The sequence below is a fragment of the Ursus americanus genome, chromosome 14 (genome assembly GCF_024610735.1).
Source record: "Ursus americanus isolate L20-20 chromosome 14, mUrsAme1.1.p, whole genome shotgun sequence".
NCBI classification, from domain to species: Eukaryota; Metazoa; Chordata; class Mammalia; order Carnivora; family Ursidae; genus Ursus; species Ursus americanus.
Genome location: NC_142140.1, coordinates 44,455,515 through 44,473,204, shown reverse-complemented (window position 1 = coordinate 44,473,204; position 17,690 = coordinate 44,455,515). Strand labels below are relative to the sequence as shown.

Here is a 17,690-nt window from a genome sequence, read left to right as displayed (position 1 = left end):
CGTCACCCTAAAAGGAAACCCCGTTCCCATTAGCAGTCATTTCCCCTCCCCCCAGCCCCTGGCATCCACCAATCGGCTCTGTTTTCATGGGTTGTTTTTGAGGTATCACTTACATATAATAAAATACACCCATGCTAAGTGTACGTTTGGGGTTTTGACAAAGGTCCACATCCAGGTAACCACCACCATCAAGACACGGAACATTCCTATCTCCCCACAAGAGTCCTCCAGCCCCTTTGCCATGAGTATCCCAGCCCTGTAGCCCCGGCTCCCTGCCCCCACCGATCTGCTTCTCCCACTGGATCAGCTTCGCTTGTGCGAAGCAGGTGCTTGCTATCTGGGGCAGGAATCTGTGCCTCTGCACTGGTCGCCAGGGAGGGGGGGATGCTGGGCTCCAGATTCAGGGGCTTGAATGCAGTCGTTCAGCCTCTGTTTGCTGAGCACCTCCTATGTGCCAGGCTCCTGGTCAGATGCAGGCATCTCTTCCCTGGTCACTGCCAACAGGGGCTTCGACGAGCAGAGCTCTGTGATTGGAGGCCGTCGGTCACCTGCCCGAGACCCTTTTTTTTTTGCTCCTCGCAACTGTCCCCATGCCTGCCCTGCCCCTCTTCACAGCAGCCTTGCGCTGAGACCTTGCCCCTCCTCTCACCAAAGATCTGGCCAGCCACAAAGATGTGGCTGCTTTTTTGGGGGGCTGCGGTGTTCAGGGCTGGCCTGGGAGCTCCAGATGCCTCTCTCTCTCCCTCCAACACTGTCCTATGGGATTATTTGTGGCAGGCTCACTGTGCTCCAGGAGAGTGGGGCCTCGGTCTGTCTCCACTGCTGTCTCTCCAGGGCCTAGAACAAAATAGACATAAGTCCCTGTCATCCAGAGCAGGGAGAGATAGCCCAGGGGCAAGATGGTGAATCAGTAAACTGCATATGGCATTTGACAGTGTAAGTGCTGTGTTTAAAAAAAAAAAAAAAAAAGCAGGGACCAGAGGGTGGGGAGTGGTACAGTAACAGATGGGTGTTCAGGAATGGCCACCCAAGAGGGTGGCATTTGAGCCAAAACCTGATGGAAGTCAGGGAGGAGCCATGTGGATGCTGGCAGAAGAGTGGTCCAGGCAGAGGGCACAGCCTGTGCAAAGGCCCTGAGGTAGGAAGATGCCAGGTGTGATCAAGGAACAGCAAGAAGGCCCTGTGGCTGAAGTGAATGAGCAAGGGGGAAGGTGACAGGGGGAGCAGGATGGAAAGGGAGGTGGAGCAGGAGAAAGTTGGACTGGGAGAAGGGTTATGTCCGGGTCACCACTGGATCTTGCCCATTGTGGGCCTGGCACACAGTAGGTGCTTATCATTTGGGAGATGAGCGAAAGAGTCTGCCTCTGCTGGCTGCTACTTCTAGGGATGGAGGGCACACTGAGGTCCAGGTTTGGGGACATGAGCACAGAAGCAGCCTGTTTACTGGGTACCTAGTATGTGCCAAGCTCCTTGGCCAATGCAGATGTGACTTCCCCTGGGTGCTCACAGTCTGGGGGTGGGAGGAACCCACCCATTACCGAGTGGCTTTGCACAGGGCTTTGATGGAGTGTAGGGGATAGGGAGAGCTCCCAAGGTGGGCAAGAGAGCATTCTCTGAGCCCAGCCAGTGCCTGCCCCAGTGTGGCCCCATTTGGGGGACTCTATGCTTCGATGGAGGAGGAGCGGGCACAGTGCAGGGGCTGAGCCCCGGAAGTCTTCCTGGAGGAGGTGATGAGGACTCCAGGTTGGGGTGGGTGGAGCATGAGGAATCCAAGCTGAAGGTGGTGGTGGGGTCCATGGGAAGCTCCGGATGTCCCAGGAGAGAGAAAGAACAGGACTGGGCCCCAGTTCCCTCAGGGTCACTGAGCTAGCTGGGGTGGAGAAGGACAGAGTGACTCTGATCTGCATGGCATGGCATGGCCAGCTTTGACTATCTGTGTACTTCTGGGTTGGCTGGTAAATTGCCTTTTCTGTGCCCTTAGTACCCCAAGAGACCCGGCAACCAAAAGGTCCTTATTGAACCTTGGCCATCCTTGGGGGCACTGGGACCTTTCCCTCCGCTTTCTCCAGATGGTTTGCAGAGGTGTCCTGGGTGTCCTGAGGTTTGCAGAGGTGTCCTGGAGGCCAGGCAGGGCACCCAGTGACGCTGTCCCCTCCATCCCCCCTCCCAGCGGCCTCTTCGTGCTGATCCGCGTCCGTCTGGAGCTGCGGCGACACCAGCGTGCCCGCCACACCATCCCGCGGATCTTCCAGGTGGTGGCGCGGCAGCAGCCGGATCGCGTGGCACTGGTGGACGCAGGCAGTGATGTGTGCTGGACCTTCGCACAGCTGGATGCCTACTCCAATGCTGTGGCCAACCTCTTCTGCCAGCTGGGCTTCACATCAGGTGACGTGGTGGCCATCTTCCTGGAGGGCCGGCTGGAGTTCGTGGGGCTCTGGCTGGGCCTGGCCAAGGTGGGTGTGGAAGCTGCTCTGCTCAATGTTAACCTACGGCGTGAGCCCCTGACCTTCTGCCTGGGCACCTCGGGTGCCAAGGCCCTCATCTTCGGAGGGGAGCTGGCAGCAGGTGAGGCTGGTGCAGGTATCATCTTGAGTGGTGGCCCCGGGGTTTCCAGGGCCGGGAGATGGTGTGATGCATCCCAGGCCTTGGGAGGGGCCCTGGCTGTCCTTGACCGTGAGGTATGTTTTGGGCTGCAGCAGTGGCCGAGGTGAGCGGACAGCTGGGGAAGAGCCTGCTCAAGTTCTGCTCCGGAGAAGTGGGGCCTGAGGGCATCTTGCCGGACACGCAGCTCCTGGACCCGTTGCTGAAGGAGGCCTCCACAGCCCCCCTGGCACAGCCCCCTGACAAGGGCATGGATGGTGAGGTCAGGGTGGGACGCCCTTCTCTGCCAGTGCCCACCCTGTCCCCTCATCCCATCCACCCCGTCCTCGGTCCCCAACACGCGCATCTCCTGCAGATCGACTCTTCTATATCTACACTTCGGGGACCACGGGGCTGCCCAAGGCTGCCATTGTAGTACATAGCAGGTAAGGGGCCCGTGGGCCTTACCCCAGCTTTGGGGAGTGACTCCAGGTTGCCTTTATGGCTGACTCCTTCCCTTTGCTCTTGTTGGGATCTTGGGGACATTTCTATCTTAACCCAGTAAAACCCACGGTCCGTCTCGGGACAGTGTTGTTCTGTGTCCCTCCTTGGTCTCTTGCTGCTCCCGCTCCCACCCCTAATGGCTCTGCTCCCCTCAGTGGCCACAGGAAGATTTAAAATCCTAAACCAAACCTCCCCTGTGCCAGACTTTCCTGTACCCGCCTTAGCCCTCGGAGTAAAACCCATGCTCGCATTGTGCAACACCTGCCAATTCTCTGCTGTCCTCTCCCTCCTCTCCACCCCTTGATCATGCCCTTTTAGCTCCTTATGCTTCCTCAGATGGGCCAGGGTCCTTCTGGCCTCAGGGCCTTTGCACATGCTGGGCCCTCCAGCTGGACGCTTTTCCCTAGCTTGCCCCCCATGGCCTCTCACCAGGTCTCCGCTCATGTGTCACTGCCCCACACAGGATTCCCCAACCTCTCTGGCTGTGTCACCTTCAGCCCCTCTCCGTTTCTCTGCTCTCTTGTATTGCTCACAGCCCCTAGCACCACTGATAATTATTGGCGGCATGTTCCTCTCCCGCACCCCTGTGAGCTGGGCTGGCTCTGCCTGGGTCCTTGCTGTGTCCCTACCTTCCCCTCTCCCCCTGTACGCTCCCCCCACTTCCATGCCGGGGAGGATGTCAGTCCCAGCGCCTGCACTCCCCGCCCCCACAGATACTACCGCATCGCAGCCTTCAGCCACCACGCCTACAGCATGCAGGTGACAGACGTGCTCTATGATTGCCTGCCCCTGTACCACTCGGCAGGTACTGTGGGCAGGTGGGAGCGGGGTGGGGGGCAGGGACTGGGGACTCCTCACCGAGCCCGCCCTCTGCAGGGAACATCATGGGCGTGGGGCAGTGTCTCATCTACGGGCTGACGGTGGTCCTCCGCAAGAAGTTCTCAGCCAGCCGCTTCTGGGATGACTGCGTCAAGTACAACTGCACGGTCAGGCCCCGCCCCTCCCGCGCAGCGCCGCCCCGCCTTGCCTTCAGCCTGCTGGGCACCCTTTGTGGTGCAGCCACTTCCCTGCCGCCCTCCAGCCCCCCACCCCCCAGCAATGACTGCTCTGGAGGGGGACAGGAGAGTGGCCAGCTCCAGGCTAAACCTTTCCCCATGTAAACTCAGTGGATCCTCATGACTGCGTGAGAGTGGGCAAAGACATCACAAAGACCATTTTGTAGGTGGGGAAACTGAGGCCTATACTGCAGCTGGGGTTGGGCCCAGGCTGCCTGAGTTCTCTAAGGAGTCCACACTGTGCCCCGGGAGTCTTCCCTGCTGGTGGCTGCAGGAAATCAGGAAATGAGACCAGTGCGTCCCTTCACCCCCCTGGGCTGGTTAGGTGTGGGGCTTCCAGGCGGGGTAAGCGCGAGGTAGAAGTGGAGGACGTTCACGGTCCTGGAGTGGGGGGGGAGAAAGGGGGGCTAGGCCCCGTCCTCTGCTCTCCTCCCCTCCACGGTGAGAGGAAACCAGGCTGAGGATCTCTGTGCCCTGATGGGGGTAGATAGTGCTAGCACCTTCCTCCAGGAAGAAGGGGTGAGGAGAGGAGAGAATGGGGTGTGGCCAGGGACTGGCCAATGGGCAGGTGCCCACCTCACCTTAGACAGGTGGGGCCCAGAGATGTGAGCCCAGCTGCCCAGGTCACACAGCTGGGCAGGATGGGGGCTCTGGGTTGGCATCCTGGGGACCCCTGGGGGCAACAACTGTGATCTCCACTCTTGAGGATTTTCCTTTTTGTTTGTGGGGAGCTCTTGAGGAACATTGTTAAGCCAAGTCTTGAAATGCGAAACCGTCTGTTTTATTAACTTGATTATCGAAGAGTTGTGAATGCAGATGTCCCCCACTTTCTGTAAGTTTCAGTTACACTGCTTCGCAGTGCGGAAAGGTCTACGTCAGTACCTGATCTCGCTAACCAAAAGAAATCCGAAGAGATTTTCTCTTTTACAAAAAACCCCCCCTGCATTCCGGTACTAACGTAGGTCTTTCGTAAAAGTGCAGTGTAATTCGAACTTTTAGAAAGCAGGGGATATGTTTTTGCTTGACGCAGTTTCAGCTTATGAAAGCTTTCCTAGGAACGCTCTGTTTTTGCGTCGCGGGCAAAGTCTGTGTACATGAACCTGGACAGAGAGTGTAGGCAATTCCCAAGCACCTGTCACTGGCCCCAGGGGCCTTCAGACTCCCCGTCGTGCCCCCTCTGGCCCCACCCACATCCCCCCCTCTGCATCATTGTGAAGCAGCCCCAGGGAGCAGTGTGTTTCCTTCGGAGACACATCAGGAAAACCTCTGAAAGATGAGAATGATTTTGGTTTTGAGGCAAAGTTCGTATAAAAGAGACCATTTTTATTTTATTTTTTAAGATTTTATTTATTTATTTGACAGAGAGACAGCCAGCGAGAGAGGGAACACAAGCAGGGGGAGTGGGAGAGGAAGAAGCAGGCTCCCAGTGGAAGAGCCTGACGTGGGGCTCGATCCCAGAACGCCGGGATCACGCCCTGAGCCGAAGGCAGACGCTTAACAACTGAGCCACCCAGGTGCCCCAAGAGACCATTTTTAAAGTGGACAGTTCAGTGGTGGTTAGGATCTCCCCAATGTTGTGTAATCATCACCTGTGTCTAATCATGCCAAAGGGAAAACCCATCTACATTAGCAGTCACTCCCCATCCCTGTCCCCTCGCCCCCAGCGTCCTGGGGGAACCACTAATTTGCTTGTCTTTATGGATTGGCCTGTTCTGGACATCTCTTGTAAGGGGGACTGTTTTGAAAACAAAAGAACTGAAAGCAGGGTCTTGAAGGGATATTTCTACACCCGTTTGCAGCAACATTATTTCCAGTGGCTAAAACATGGAAGCCACCCAGGGGCCACCAACAGGTGAATGGATAAGCACAATGTGGTATATTCATATGATGGAATATTATTCAGCCTTAAAGAGGAAGGAGTTCTGGCACGTTCCACAACATGGATGAACTTCGAGGGCATTGTGCTGAGTGAACTGAGCTAGTCACCAAGAGACAAACGCTGTATGACTGCACTTCTATGAGGGACTTAGAGCAGTCACAGTTGTAGAGACAGGAAGTAGGATGGCGGGCACCTGGGCTGGGGGAGGGGGTAGGGAGTCAGTGGTTAGTGGGGACAGAGTCTCAGTTCTACAAGATAAAAGGTGTTCTGACGGATGGTGGTGGTCGCATAACAGTGTGAATGTCCCTAATACTGCCGAACTGTACGCTTAAAGTGCTTACGATGGTAAATTTTATATTACGTGTATGTGAACACAACAAAAAAAGGAGAAAAAAAAACCCTTAAGTGTAAGCTCAGCACCATCATCACAGCCAAAAAGTTGACAGTGAGTTCTCAGTGTCCTAGGGATCCCCCGGTGTCTCGCCAGGTCAACATGTGGGTTTCCCCCTGTTTCTACAATTTGAAAAAATCTGTTTTTAGAGGAGACCCACACATTTTGACCGGTCGATGTGTGTCATGAGAATCCCTTCATCTGGAGGATCCCCTTGTCTTTTTTCTCTTGTCTTGTAGGGCATTTACTGAAGGGTTGTGTGTCCTGTAGTATTTTCCCAGTCTCGACATTGCTGGGGTGTCTCTTAACATGTTCCTCCGTCCCCGGTATTTCCTGTCCATTGGGAGTTGTTGGGTCCAGCACCGTGTTTCTCCACCATGATGCGAAGGATATTTGACGGGGGTGGGGGGGTGGGGATCCTGTGCCTTGTAGATCTTCAGCAGCATTCCTGGCCCCAAATCACTAGATGCCAGTAGCACCCCCCAGTTGTGACCATTCACAGTGTATCCAGATGTTGCCAAGTGTTCTGGGAGGACAGAGTTGCCAGTGGTTGAGAACCTCTGGATACTTGATCAGTTTCTAGTTCAACTTTTTTTCCTGGAAGGCCAGCAGTGTCTTGTGGTCCCTCTTTTTTTTTTTTTTTTAAAGATTTTATTTATTCATTCGACAGAGATAGAGACAGCCAGCGAGAGAGGGAGCACAAGCAGGGGGAGTGGGAGAGGAAGAAGCAGGCTCCTAGCGGAAGAGCCTGATGTGGGGCTTATCCCATAACGCTGGGATCACGCCCTGAGCCGAAGGCAGACGCTTAACCGCTGTGCCACCCAGGCGCCCCTAGGTCCCTCTTTTTGACATGCCGTACTCCATCGGGCATCACTCACTGTCTCCGGACCCTTGATAATCTGTTCCATTTCTAAGAAGGGGAATTTCTGTGTCAAGAGAAGTTACCCACTAAACATTGAGGGGCCCTTTAAGGAATAGAGGAAAGAATCTTCAAAGGTCAAGTTTAACAAGGATGTTGCTAAAATAAGTACATGCATTTGGGTCCCTGGCTGTTGGTTGGGGAGACTGCTTGGCTGCTGCTTTATGGACAGTGGTGGCCGCAGACCCAAACCACAGTACATCCGTGCTCACCAGAGGCAGCAGGCTGTCATTTAGAACCCCTGCATAACAACAGACAGGCAGGACACAGGTGACTGGACCCCTCCTCATCCATGGGGTCTGTGTGTGGTGCCTTTATCTTTCCATACCCTCCTTAATGTCCATGACCCAGTTACCCCATCCTCCCACCCACCCACTCCCCCCCCCTTTTTTTTAAGATTGTATTTATTGAGAGAGAGACAGCACAACCAAGGCTGAGGGGCAGAGGGAGAGGGAGAAGTAGGCTCCCCGATGAGCAGGGAACCTGATCCCAGGACCCTAGGATCATGACCTCAGCTAAAGGCAGATGCTTAACTGACTGAGTCCCCCAGGTGCCCCCCACTCCCAGTTTCTATCCAGGAGCTGCCTTGCAGGCTGGAGGTCTTGGCATAGGGCGTCTGCTGTCTGCCACTCTGAACTGACCTGTCTTCCCTTCAGCCCTGGGTCTGTCCGAGGGTCCAGGCCAGAGGTAAAGATCAAATGTTTGCTCTCAGTGCAGAGACACAGCCTCAGGGCCATTGTCCCCTTAGCTGCCTCAATCATGGCTGGCTTTTCCCTCCCCTGTCCCTGAAGAGGACAGCTGAGAGCTGCTCAGGGCATGCTGGGACTACCTGGTGATAGTTTGGAGGGCAGTACTTGGGCAGGACTTTGTGTCATTTGACAGGAGCCAAAAGCCTGGCCTAAATCCTGGCTTCCTGAAGGAGGGAATTTATTAGTTCATGGACCTGAGGGGGCCACATGGGGACAGCTTCAGGTATAGCCTGATCCAGGAGTGTCTCTGTCTCTCTCCATTTCTTGTCTTTCTCCTTCCTGAGTGTGCAGCTTCATTCCCAGCCCTGCTTCTCTGGGAGAGTTCCCAGCAGCTCCAGGAGAGAAAGAGGCTGTCTCTTCCCCTCGGTGTCGCCAAAGTCCCAGGGCTGATTCTTATTGGTCTAATTCTGGTCAGGTGCTCATCCTTGAACCAGTTAGTAGCTGGGGATGGATTGGGCAGATTGGCCAGGCTGTGGCCTATGTTCCACCCTGGAGATGGGGTGAGCTGGGCCACAGGCAAAGCACCGACCTGAGCCTAGGTGTGGAGGGAGAGAACTCAGCACCCTCAGGTTCTGATCTTGCCCCACCCTGCTTGCCGCCTGGTCCGTAGCTGACTGTCTTGGGCACGGCTGTTTCTGTCTGTGGATCTCAGTGCCTTCATGTCCAACACGCGGTGTCAGGAGAATTAAACAAATGAGCTCTGTGCTTGGAGGATAGAATATTTAGCCCATTTGTTTATTCATCAGAGATTTAGCAAGCGCTGTTCAGGGAATGTCTCTCCTTGGCAGTGATCTTTGACCCAAAACCCGAGGGCCCAGGTGCATCCCGGGATAGAATGTGCCAGACAGAGGACACAGCACCTTCAAAGGCCCTGAGGAGGAGGCCTGTGGGGCAGCGGGTGTTGGTGGGAAATGGAGGGAGAGGAGGCTGGGAGGACCAGAGGGAATTGGCCACTGGCAGAAATTTGAACTTTCTCCTTTGTGTGAGGGGAAGCTGTGAGCACGTTGCATCTGTGACGATCAGCTTGGTGGTTAATCGCCAGCATGTAACTGCTTCATTCAGACTCGGAGGCCAGGCTGCCCAGATTCAAATCAGCCTCTACCACTTACCAGCTTTGGTCCAGTTACTTACTGTTGGTGACCCTCAGTAGAATTCCAGGGGTCCCTGGAAGCGCCATGGGGAATGGAAGGGCGGCGGAGGGGCGTGGAGGACGCTGAGTGCATCCTCCCCGCCCCCCTCCCCAGCGAAGATTCAGCAAGGGGTAGGTGTAAACGGCCCCGTGTGTGTATGTGCGTTTGTGCGTGTGTGTGTGTGTGTGTGTGTGTGTGTGTGTGTTTTACATTGCCCTTAAGACCGATGTGTTCTTAGCGCCCGGGTTGGAGGGGTGACTCCCCTTGGGCCCACCCCTCGCTTACCCCGCTCCCCCAGGTGGTCCAGTACATCGGGGAGATCTGCCGCTACCTGCTGAAGCAGCCGGTGCGCGAGGCCGAGGGGCGGCACCGCGTGCGCCTGGCATTGGGCAACGGGCTGCGGCCCGCCATCTGGGAGGAGTTCACCGAGCGCTTCGGCGTGCGCCAGATCGGCGAGTTCTATGGGGCCACGGAGTGCAACTGCGGCATCGCCAACATGGACGGCAAGGTGCGCGGCGGAGGGGTGGCGCGGGCAGGTTCTGAAGTTCGGGGAGAGCTGCCACCTCGGCCTGACCTGCTGAGAGGGGGAAGGGGAGCTCCTGGTCCGCCCCGAGGCCGTGTACCTTGGGCCAGGGCCTCAGCCTGTCCGAGCCTCAGTTCCCACCAGTGGAGGTGGCAGGGGAGAGCGGGGCTCTGGACGATCCTGGGCGGGGGTTGGGGTGCCCATCCCCTTCTAGCGGGTAAGTCACTCAGACTCCTTGGGCTTTGGTTTCCTCCTCTATAAATGCGGATGATAGCTCATTGGGTTTATTGGAATCGCCCAGCCGGCCCTGAGCTCAGCACAGCGCCCCCAGGTAGCAGGCTCTCTGCAGATGCTTCTATGATTAGCAATCGCTGTCTCCATTCTGCCTGAGCGGAACCCTCTTCTCTTATCAACCCTTACCAAGCCCGGCGTTGAGCGGGAGAATCATATTAAAGCAAGCTCCTGGGGGCCGTGATTCCTTTCTGTGTGTCTCTGTGTTGGCCCCCCCCCCCCCCATGCATATCTGTTCCATAGACAGCCCTGGAAAGGTACTCTGGCCATGCTAACAGGAGTTGCTGCTCTAACACCCATTCCCAACAGCACAGAGATGGGCGTTTCTGCTCACGGGATTGAGCCAGGCAAGGGGACATGCAAGCAGGCAGCGGGCTTCAGGGTCATTCTAGGCATTTACTTGCTGCCAGCAGAGAAGGTTTGATGGACCAGGAAGGGGTGACCCGTCAGCAGGTTTCCTCACATGATTGCAAAGGAGGCTGGGAAGGTGGGAGGAGGGGGCCTGAGTCCTGGGAAGGAAGCACTGCCCTTAAGACCCCCTTTTTCAGATCATCCAAGGTCACAGAGTTCAGGCAACGCAGGGGTGCTAATTCCCAGCCCTGGGGCAGGAGAGACAAGGTGTCAGTAGGGAGAATGCTCTGTGCCTCCCCGCCCTCCACCGCCCCCGCCGGGGCTCCTCACCAACTCGGCTCGCTCCATCCCAGGTCGGCTCCTGTGGCTTTAACAGCCGTATCTTACCCCATGTGTATCCCATCCGGCTGGTGAAGGTCAATGAGGACACCATGGAACTACTGCGGGATGCCCAGGGCCTCTGTATCCCATGTCAGGCCGGTGAGCCAGGCCCTGCCCAGTCCCCTGGGGAACTGGGGCCCCCACCCCCTGCCCACCCAGCGCAGCCTGAGGGTGGCCTCCTCCCCAGGGGAGCCTGGGCTCCTTGTGGGCCAGATCAACCAGCAGGACCCGCTACGTCGCTTCGATGGCTACATCAGCGAGAGTGCCACCAGCAAGAAGATTGCCCACAGTGTCTTCCGCAAGGGCGACAGTGCCTACCTCTCAGGTGCGAAGACCCTGGGGGGCTGGCTGTGGGGATGGTGGGCCACCATCTCACCTCTCCTTCTCCCCTCTGCCAGGTGATGTGCTGGTGATGGATGAGCTGGGCTATATGTACTTCCGGGACCGTGGCGGGGACACCTTCCGCTGGCGTGGGGAGAACGTCTCCACTACCGAGGTGGAGAGTGTGCTGAGCCGCCTGCTGGGCCAGACAGACGTGGCTGTGTACGGGGTGGCTGTGCCAGGCAAGCTGGGGTCGGGGGGGGGGGGTGGTCCTAGAGTATGGCAGCCCCAGAGGAGCCAAACCTGCATGAGCTTGGAGGCACAGGTGCCCTTGGGCAGTGCTCAACCTGGGTAACTGCACACGGCAGCCTGAGTGGGAGCACTGGGTTTGAAGTCACCCCTCATGGATGATAATAAACCTCGGTTTCCTTATCCGGAAAATGGGATCATGAAAGCGACTGTCTCAGGGTTGCAGGGAGTGCCGCAGGAGCTCAGTAACATGGTGACTGCTCGGCAAATGTGATCTCAGATGGAAGGGACTGGAGATCAGAGGCCAGGGGCCTCTGTTTGAGGGTGTATCCAGTCCTGTGGCAGGACAAAAGGTGGGGTGTTCTCAGCAAAACCTCTGTCTCCAGGAGTGGAGGGCAAAGCAGGCATGGCGGCCATTGCGGACCCCCACGGCCAGTTGAGCCCCGATGCGCTGTACCAAGAGCTGCAGAAGGTGCTGGCACCCTATGCCCGGCCCATCTTCCTACGCCTCCTGCCCCAGGTGGACACCACAGGTACGGCCTCCCGCCTCTCTGTCCGTCCATCTGTCTGTTGGTTCAGCAACCATTTGCTTATCTGTCCTGGTTCAGGGCCCTTCTCTTGTTTTATTTGCATCATTATTTACTCCCGTTCCTCGATCCCAGCCCACTAGGCATCCTCCAGTGTTTGGTGCATTGCTTCCATTGCCCGCATTTTTCTGAAGACTAGGAAATTTGACAAATCATCTCGTACCTGTGAGCTTCCCGCTTCTGTAAATTACCTCTTTGTATTTTTTGCCCATCTTTGTATAGCCTTGCTCTTTTTCTTTTTTATTGACGAGCGTTTCTCCTAGTAGTCTAGGTGTTAATTCCTTAGCAGTTTCGGACATCAGGTGTCTTCTCTTTGGGAGTCTAACTGTTAACCTTATTTATGGGGCCTTTGTTGAAAAGAAGCCCCTCATTTTGATACAAACTTACCCCCCCCCTTTTTTTTAATCTTATGGTTTGTGCTTTTGAAGTTTCATTTAAAATGAGAAACATTTCCAACTCTAACGCACACAGGTCTCCTGCCTTGGTTTTTTCTTATTCACGCTACCCCTTAGCCTTATCTTTCATGAAACGTGTAATTGTCCACTACAGGGAGTGCAAACTGTTTCTTAAAGGACCAGATAGTAAATATTCTCAGTTTTTTTGGCCATGCGGTCCCTGTCCCAAGAACTTACCTCTGCCTCTGTTGTGCAAAAGCTGCCCCAGACGGTGTGTAAATGAGCGGGTGTCGCTTCGTGTCAATAAAAACTATTTACAAAACAGATGATGGGCTTTATTTGGCCCTCAGCTACAGGTTGCTGACCCTTGACCTGCTGTGTGGCCGACTCAGCCCTGCCTTGGTCTCCTGGGGAGTGGACATGTGCTGAGGCAGGGAATACACAGTGTACGGGGGCTGTGATGGGGTACTGGTCAGGGAGGCCTTCCTGGAGGAGAGAGCATGAAGTCCGGATTTGAAGGACAAGGGAGAATCAAGCAGGCAAAATGGGGAAGAATGTTTCCGGCTGAGGGGACGACCTGTGCAGCAGCCTGGAGGTGTAGGACAGGATGGTGAGTTTGGGATTCCCAGAACCTCCCTCTGCTGAGTACACCCCTCACCACCCCCACAGGCACCTTCAAGATCCAGAAGACTCGACTGCAGCACGAGGGCTTTGACCCACGCCAGACCTCGGACCGGCTCTTCTTCCTGGACCTGAAGCAGGGCCACTACCTGCCCCTGGACCAGGGTGTCTACACCCGCATCTGCTCGGGTGCCTTTGCCCTCTGACGCTCCTCCCCTGCCAGCTGGGCCCTGCCGACGAGGCACACTTGAACCACACAGCCCTGCCTGGGGAGGGGCCATCCTGGTGCCGAGCAGCTGGACCACAGCAGGAGCCCATGGCTCTGCTCCTTCACTCTACTCTTTCCTCCCCTGGGCCCTCTCCTGCCTGAATTCCCGCTCTTGTGTTTGTGCGTGTGTGTGTGTGTGTGTGTGTGTGTGTGTGTGTGTGTGTTCTCCCTGCTTCTCAGCCTACTCCCTGTTCCATCTGCCCTCTCCTCTTCCCTCTTCCCCTCCGCGGCTCTCTCCTGGGATCTGTAGGCGTGCAGGGCCCAGTTGCCCTTAGGGCCTCTGTGGGTCGTCCTGCTAGGTCATGAACCCAGCGTGGAGCCTCCTGGCCTCCCTCTCAGCTGTGCCTTAAGGAACCTTAGTCCAGGCCTCCCAAGCTGCTGGGCTCCAGGGCATCCTAGCCCCGTATGAGCTCCAGACAGACCGTCCATCCTCCCTCCTGAGCAGAGGAGCCACGGGTGGTCTGCCCTGCCTGCCTGGGTGTAGGGAGGCATTGTCAAGGGACCTCTAGGCCAGCCAGAAATCTCCCAGGCTGGGCCAATGGCCTTTTGCACTGAACCATCTTTGGTGGGTCTCCCACACGCTGTCTGCCCTTCCTGATGCCCAGAAGCTTCCAGAATTGACTGTTACCACTTGGACATTGCCCCTGCCCAGATGTCTCCTTTTAGGCGCCTCCCCGGAGCTCCTGCTAGAGGAGCCTTGAAGACTGCATTGGGTGGCTGTTTGGCTCACCATTCAGGCGCTCACCCTGGCAGGGGCCTCCCAGCTGTCCCCATGTGGCATGGGTACTGGTGGGACCCATAGGAGTAGCAGCAGTGGTGTCGGGGGAGGTCTCCTGCCTGGGGTGGTGTCCGAGAAGGACTTTTGGGCCTTGGGGGTTCCAGCCTGTTGAATATCCCCACCGGCCTTGTTGGTGACAGTTCAGACCCAGTGTTGGTGGTGACATTCTAGATGACACAGCTGGGATGGCTTGGACATCCCCATCGGCCTCAGTGGCTCATCCTGGACTCCCGTTGGTGGGACTGGCCACCCAGCCTGTCCGTCCCGCCCTCCTCCTGCAGCAGCATCCAGCCCCACGAACGCTGGGGCCAGCGTTGTTGCACATGGGCTTTTCCAAGCACCAAGGTTTTGTTTCCTAGTTGAATTTAAGAAATAAACCTGCAGAGTGTCCAGTGCCTGGATCCCAGTTATTTACTGTCCGTCCCCACGTGGCGCAGAACCCTTTCTGAGTTTCAGACAGCAGGACACTCATGTTCCCCAGACACCAGCAAGACACATGACCTTTTCTTGCCACCCCTCGTGCCCTGTAAGCCTAATGGCCAAGCCTCTGGAGCCTGGGGACAGGCTGCATGAGGATTAGCAGGTTGGCATCCTCGCTGCCTCCTAGCAGCCTCTGGGGCCTCACAAAGTCCTGCACAGCTTCAGTCCCAGGGAAGGGATGGTCGATCTGCCTGTAGGTTCTGGCAGGTGCCCCAGTGTGGCCATAGCTCTGGGTGAGAGCTGCAAAGGTGGCTATTGGAGCTGGCATTCTAACCCAGGACCCCCAGCTCCAGAGTCTAAACACTTAATCCCAACTTCTGCTGTTCCTCCTCCAGTGTTAAAGTGTCTGCCTCATCTTGTCTCCACTTCAGGGGACAGAGGAGGAAAGGTTTGTGATGATTGAGCATTTGCTGGGAGGGGGCAGCCCTGGGGATGGATGGGGGTGGGGGATGGACGGGGGGTGGGGGATGGACGAGGCCCTGGTTGGCTCAAGGATGGATGAACCATTGATGGCTGGGCCCCACAGTCCACAAGGGAGGGAGGAGAGGGATCCGCTGCTGTTGGGAATGGAGCGTCCCCGCTGTGCTCAAAGCAAGTGAATTCTGTATGACATCCCATCAGACCTCACAACTGCCATGGTCCCCATTGTACAGATAGGAAAACCGAGGCACGAGGAGGGGAATGCAGTCAATGCTGGCAACTCCTGGTGAGAAAGTGGGCCAGCGGGACTCTTGTTCCAAAGCCTGTGGTTCTGGAAGGGTAGGAAGCTCTCTCTGAGCTGGCAGGAAAATAATCCTGGTGACTCTCTCCAACAGGCTCTGTGTTTGTCTTTTTAATTAATAACAGACTTTATGTATTAGAGCAATTTCAGGTTTATAAAAAAACGAGTGGAAAGTACAGACTTCCCGTATACTCTCTACCCCGCACCGCTGTTTCCCTTACTATTTACGTCTTGCGTTCCTACACTGCAGTTGTCACGACTGTTGGGTCTATGCCCGTGCGTTACTATTACCTGCAGTCCACAGTTTCCATTAGCGTTCACTCTGTGTTGTACATTCCGGGGGTTTTGACCTGCGTCCACTGTGGTGGTATCGTAGTTCCTGTGCCCTAAAAATCCCCTGAGCTCCATCTCTTCTTCCCTCCTATCCCAACCCCTGGAAACCATGGATCTTTTACGATCTCCATAGTTTTGCATTTTCCAGGTCATACACTTGGAATCCCACGACGTACAGTTTCAAACCAGCCTCTTTCACTTAGCAAGATGCCTTTAAGATCCATGCCTTTGGATGGCTTGAGAGCTTTGTATTTTTTTAAAAATATTTTATTTATTTTTAAGAAAGAGGGAGAGACAGACAGACAGACAGCAGGAGCGGGAGGGCCAGAGGGAGAGGGAGAGAGGATCTCAAGCAAACTCCATGCTGAGCGTGGAGCCTGACCAGGGGCTCGATCCCAGAACCCTGAGATTATGACCTGAGCCGAAACCAGGAGTTGGATGCTTAATCAGTTGCACCACCCAGGTGCCCCAAGAGCTTTGTGGTTTGTTTGTTTGTTTGGTGGTTTTGTTGGTGGAATGAGAAGTTCTGTGACTTGCCCCCAGGGACGGTTGCTAAGTTGGGAGGAAAGCCAGGATAGGAAGGCACTCTGGCCAAGCCTCTCCTTTATGGAGGGTCCCTGGAAGGTTCTATATGGTGGGGATGTTTGTCCCTGTGATGCAGGAAGAGAAACTCGCCCCAGCCTGGCATCGGCACGTGGACCACGAGTGGCAGGGGTTGAGAGGCATGTGAGGGACAAGGAGGGAGAAGTGTGCCAGAGAGGGCATGTGGAAGAGGGTGAGTTGAGGATACGAGAGCCTTCCAAGGAGAGGTGGCGGCAGGCTGGGACCTTGCCTCCAATCTTTCAAGGGTCTCCATCACTCTGGGGAAGAGTCCAGGCTCCCTGGCTGGCACTGCCATCCTGAAGGCTCTTCTCCTTCCACCATGGTTGGTCGTTTCCAGCCTATGTCTGGCTTCTGTGCCTTTGCTCCTGCTGTCCCTTGTCCCTGAACCATTGTTCCTATACCGCATGCCTGGCCAACTCCAACTGATCTGTTTTTAATTGAGGTGTCTGTCATTCACATGCCATAAAATCCACCCTTGTAAATTGTACAATTTAGTGACAGTGTTCACAAAGTTGGGCAACTGTCATCTCTGTCTGGTTCCAGAACATTTTCATTGCCCCAAAAGGAAACTTCATACCCATTAGAAGTTTCTCCCCCAGGCCCTGGCAGCCACTAACCGGCTTTCTGTCTCTATGGATTTGTCTGTTCCGGACATTTCATGTCAATGAAATCATACAACATGTGGTCTTTGGTGTCTGGCTTCTTTCAGTCAACACTATATTTTTAAGATTCGTCTGGGTTCATTCCTTTTTATGGCCAAATAATATTCCACTGTGTGCATGGACCACGTTTTGTTGACCATTCATCCATTGATGGACAAGTTATTTACACCATTTGGCTATTGGGAGTAATGCTGCTGTGAACATTCATATACAAGTCTTTGTGTAAACGTATGTTTTTAATTCTTTCAGTTATAAACCAAGGCGTGGAAATACCAGGTCATATGGTAACTGTTTAATATTTTGAGGAACTGCCAGACTGTTGTTCAAAGCGACTGCACCATTTTATGGTCCCACCAGCAACAGTGTATCAGAGTTTCAATTTCCCACATCCTTGCCAGCACTCTTTTTGGGGAAATAGATCTATTTCAGACAGGACATGGCCAACACATGGACCTGGGTTTTCTTCCCCACTGGCTTCTCTGTCTCAGTTTAAGCTCCACATGCATCCAATTAAGTAAGCTAGAAACTCTTTCTCATGGCCTCTCCGGCACACCTGTCCCTCCTCTTTCTCTCATACTCCACGGCCCATCCATTTGAAAGGACCAGGAGCCCTGCCTCCAAACAGACCCTGAACCCACTGAACCCAGCCAGCAGCAGATCTCTCTAACCCACTAAACATGGCTCCTAGTCGCCCTCCCTGCTTCCATCCCATCCCTCACAATCCCTTCACCTAGTAGCCCAAGTGAGTTTTAAGAACATGCCCCAGGTCTCTCCCCTACTCAAAGCCCACCAGAGGTTCCCCTAAGACCAGTCTTTCTGGTCTCATCTTTCCAGTCTGGCCTCGGTGGTCAGCCTTCAGGCACACGTGCCTGCCTTCCTCTAGTTCCCACCTTGGGGCTTTAGCCTCATCGTGCCTCTG

The 17,690-nt window shown here is 55.3% G+C and overlaps 1 protein-coding gene across 3 annotated transcripts in view; it reads left to right on the top strand.

The window, feature by feature from the left end:
- Positions 1-14,364, top strand: part of SLC27A1 (solute carrier family 27 member 1) — a 32,573-nt gene extending 18,209 nt beyond the window's left edge. For 2 of the 3 annotated variants that reach the window (XM_045778579.2, XM_045778581.2), the window contains exons 3-13: positions 2,171-2,565; positions 2,697-2,858; positions 2,957-3,026; positions 3,798-3,889; positions 3,961-4,070; positions 9,506-9,715; positions 10,726-10,852; positions 10,941-11,078; positions 11,152-11,316; positions 11,710-11,856; positions 12,975-14,364. In XM_045778579.2, the coding sequence (XP_045634535.1) occupies positions 2,171-2,565; positions 2,697-2,858; positions 2,957-3,026; positions 3,798-3,889; positions 3,961-4,070; positions 9,506-9,715; positions 10,726-10,852; positions 10,941-11,078; positions 11,152-11,316; positions 11,710-11,856; positions 12,975-13,132 (1,774 nt within the window). In that variant the 3' untranslated portion in view covers positions 13,133-14,364. The remainder of the gene's footprint in view (positions 1-2,170; positions 2,566-2,696; positions 2,859-2,956; positions 3,027-3,797; positions 3,890-3,960; positions 4,071-9,505; positions 9,716-10,725; positions 10,853-10,940; positions 11,079-11,151; positions 11,317-11,709; positions 11,857-12,974) is intronic. The other variant, XM_045778582.2, reaches the window with a different exon arrangement.
- The last annotated feature ends 3,326 nt before the right edge of the window (positions 14,365-17,690 follow it).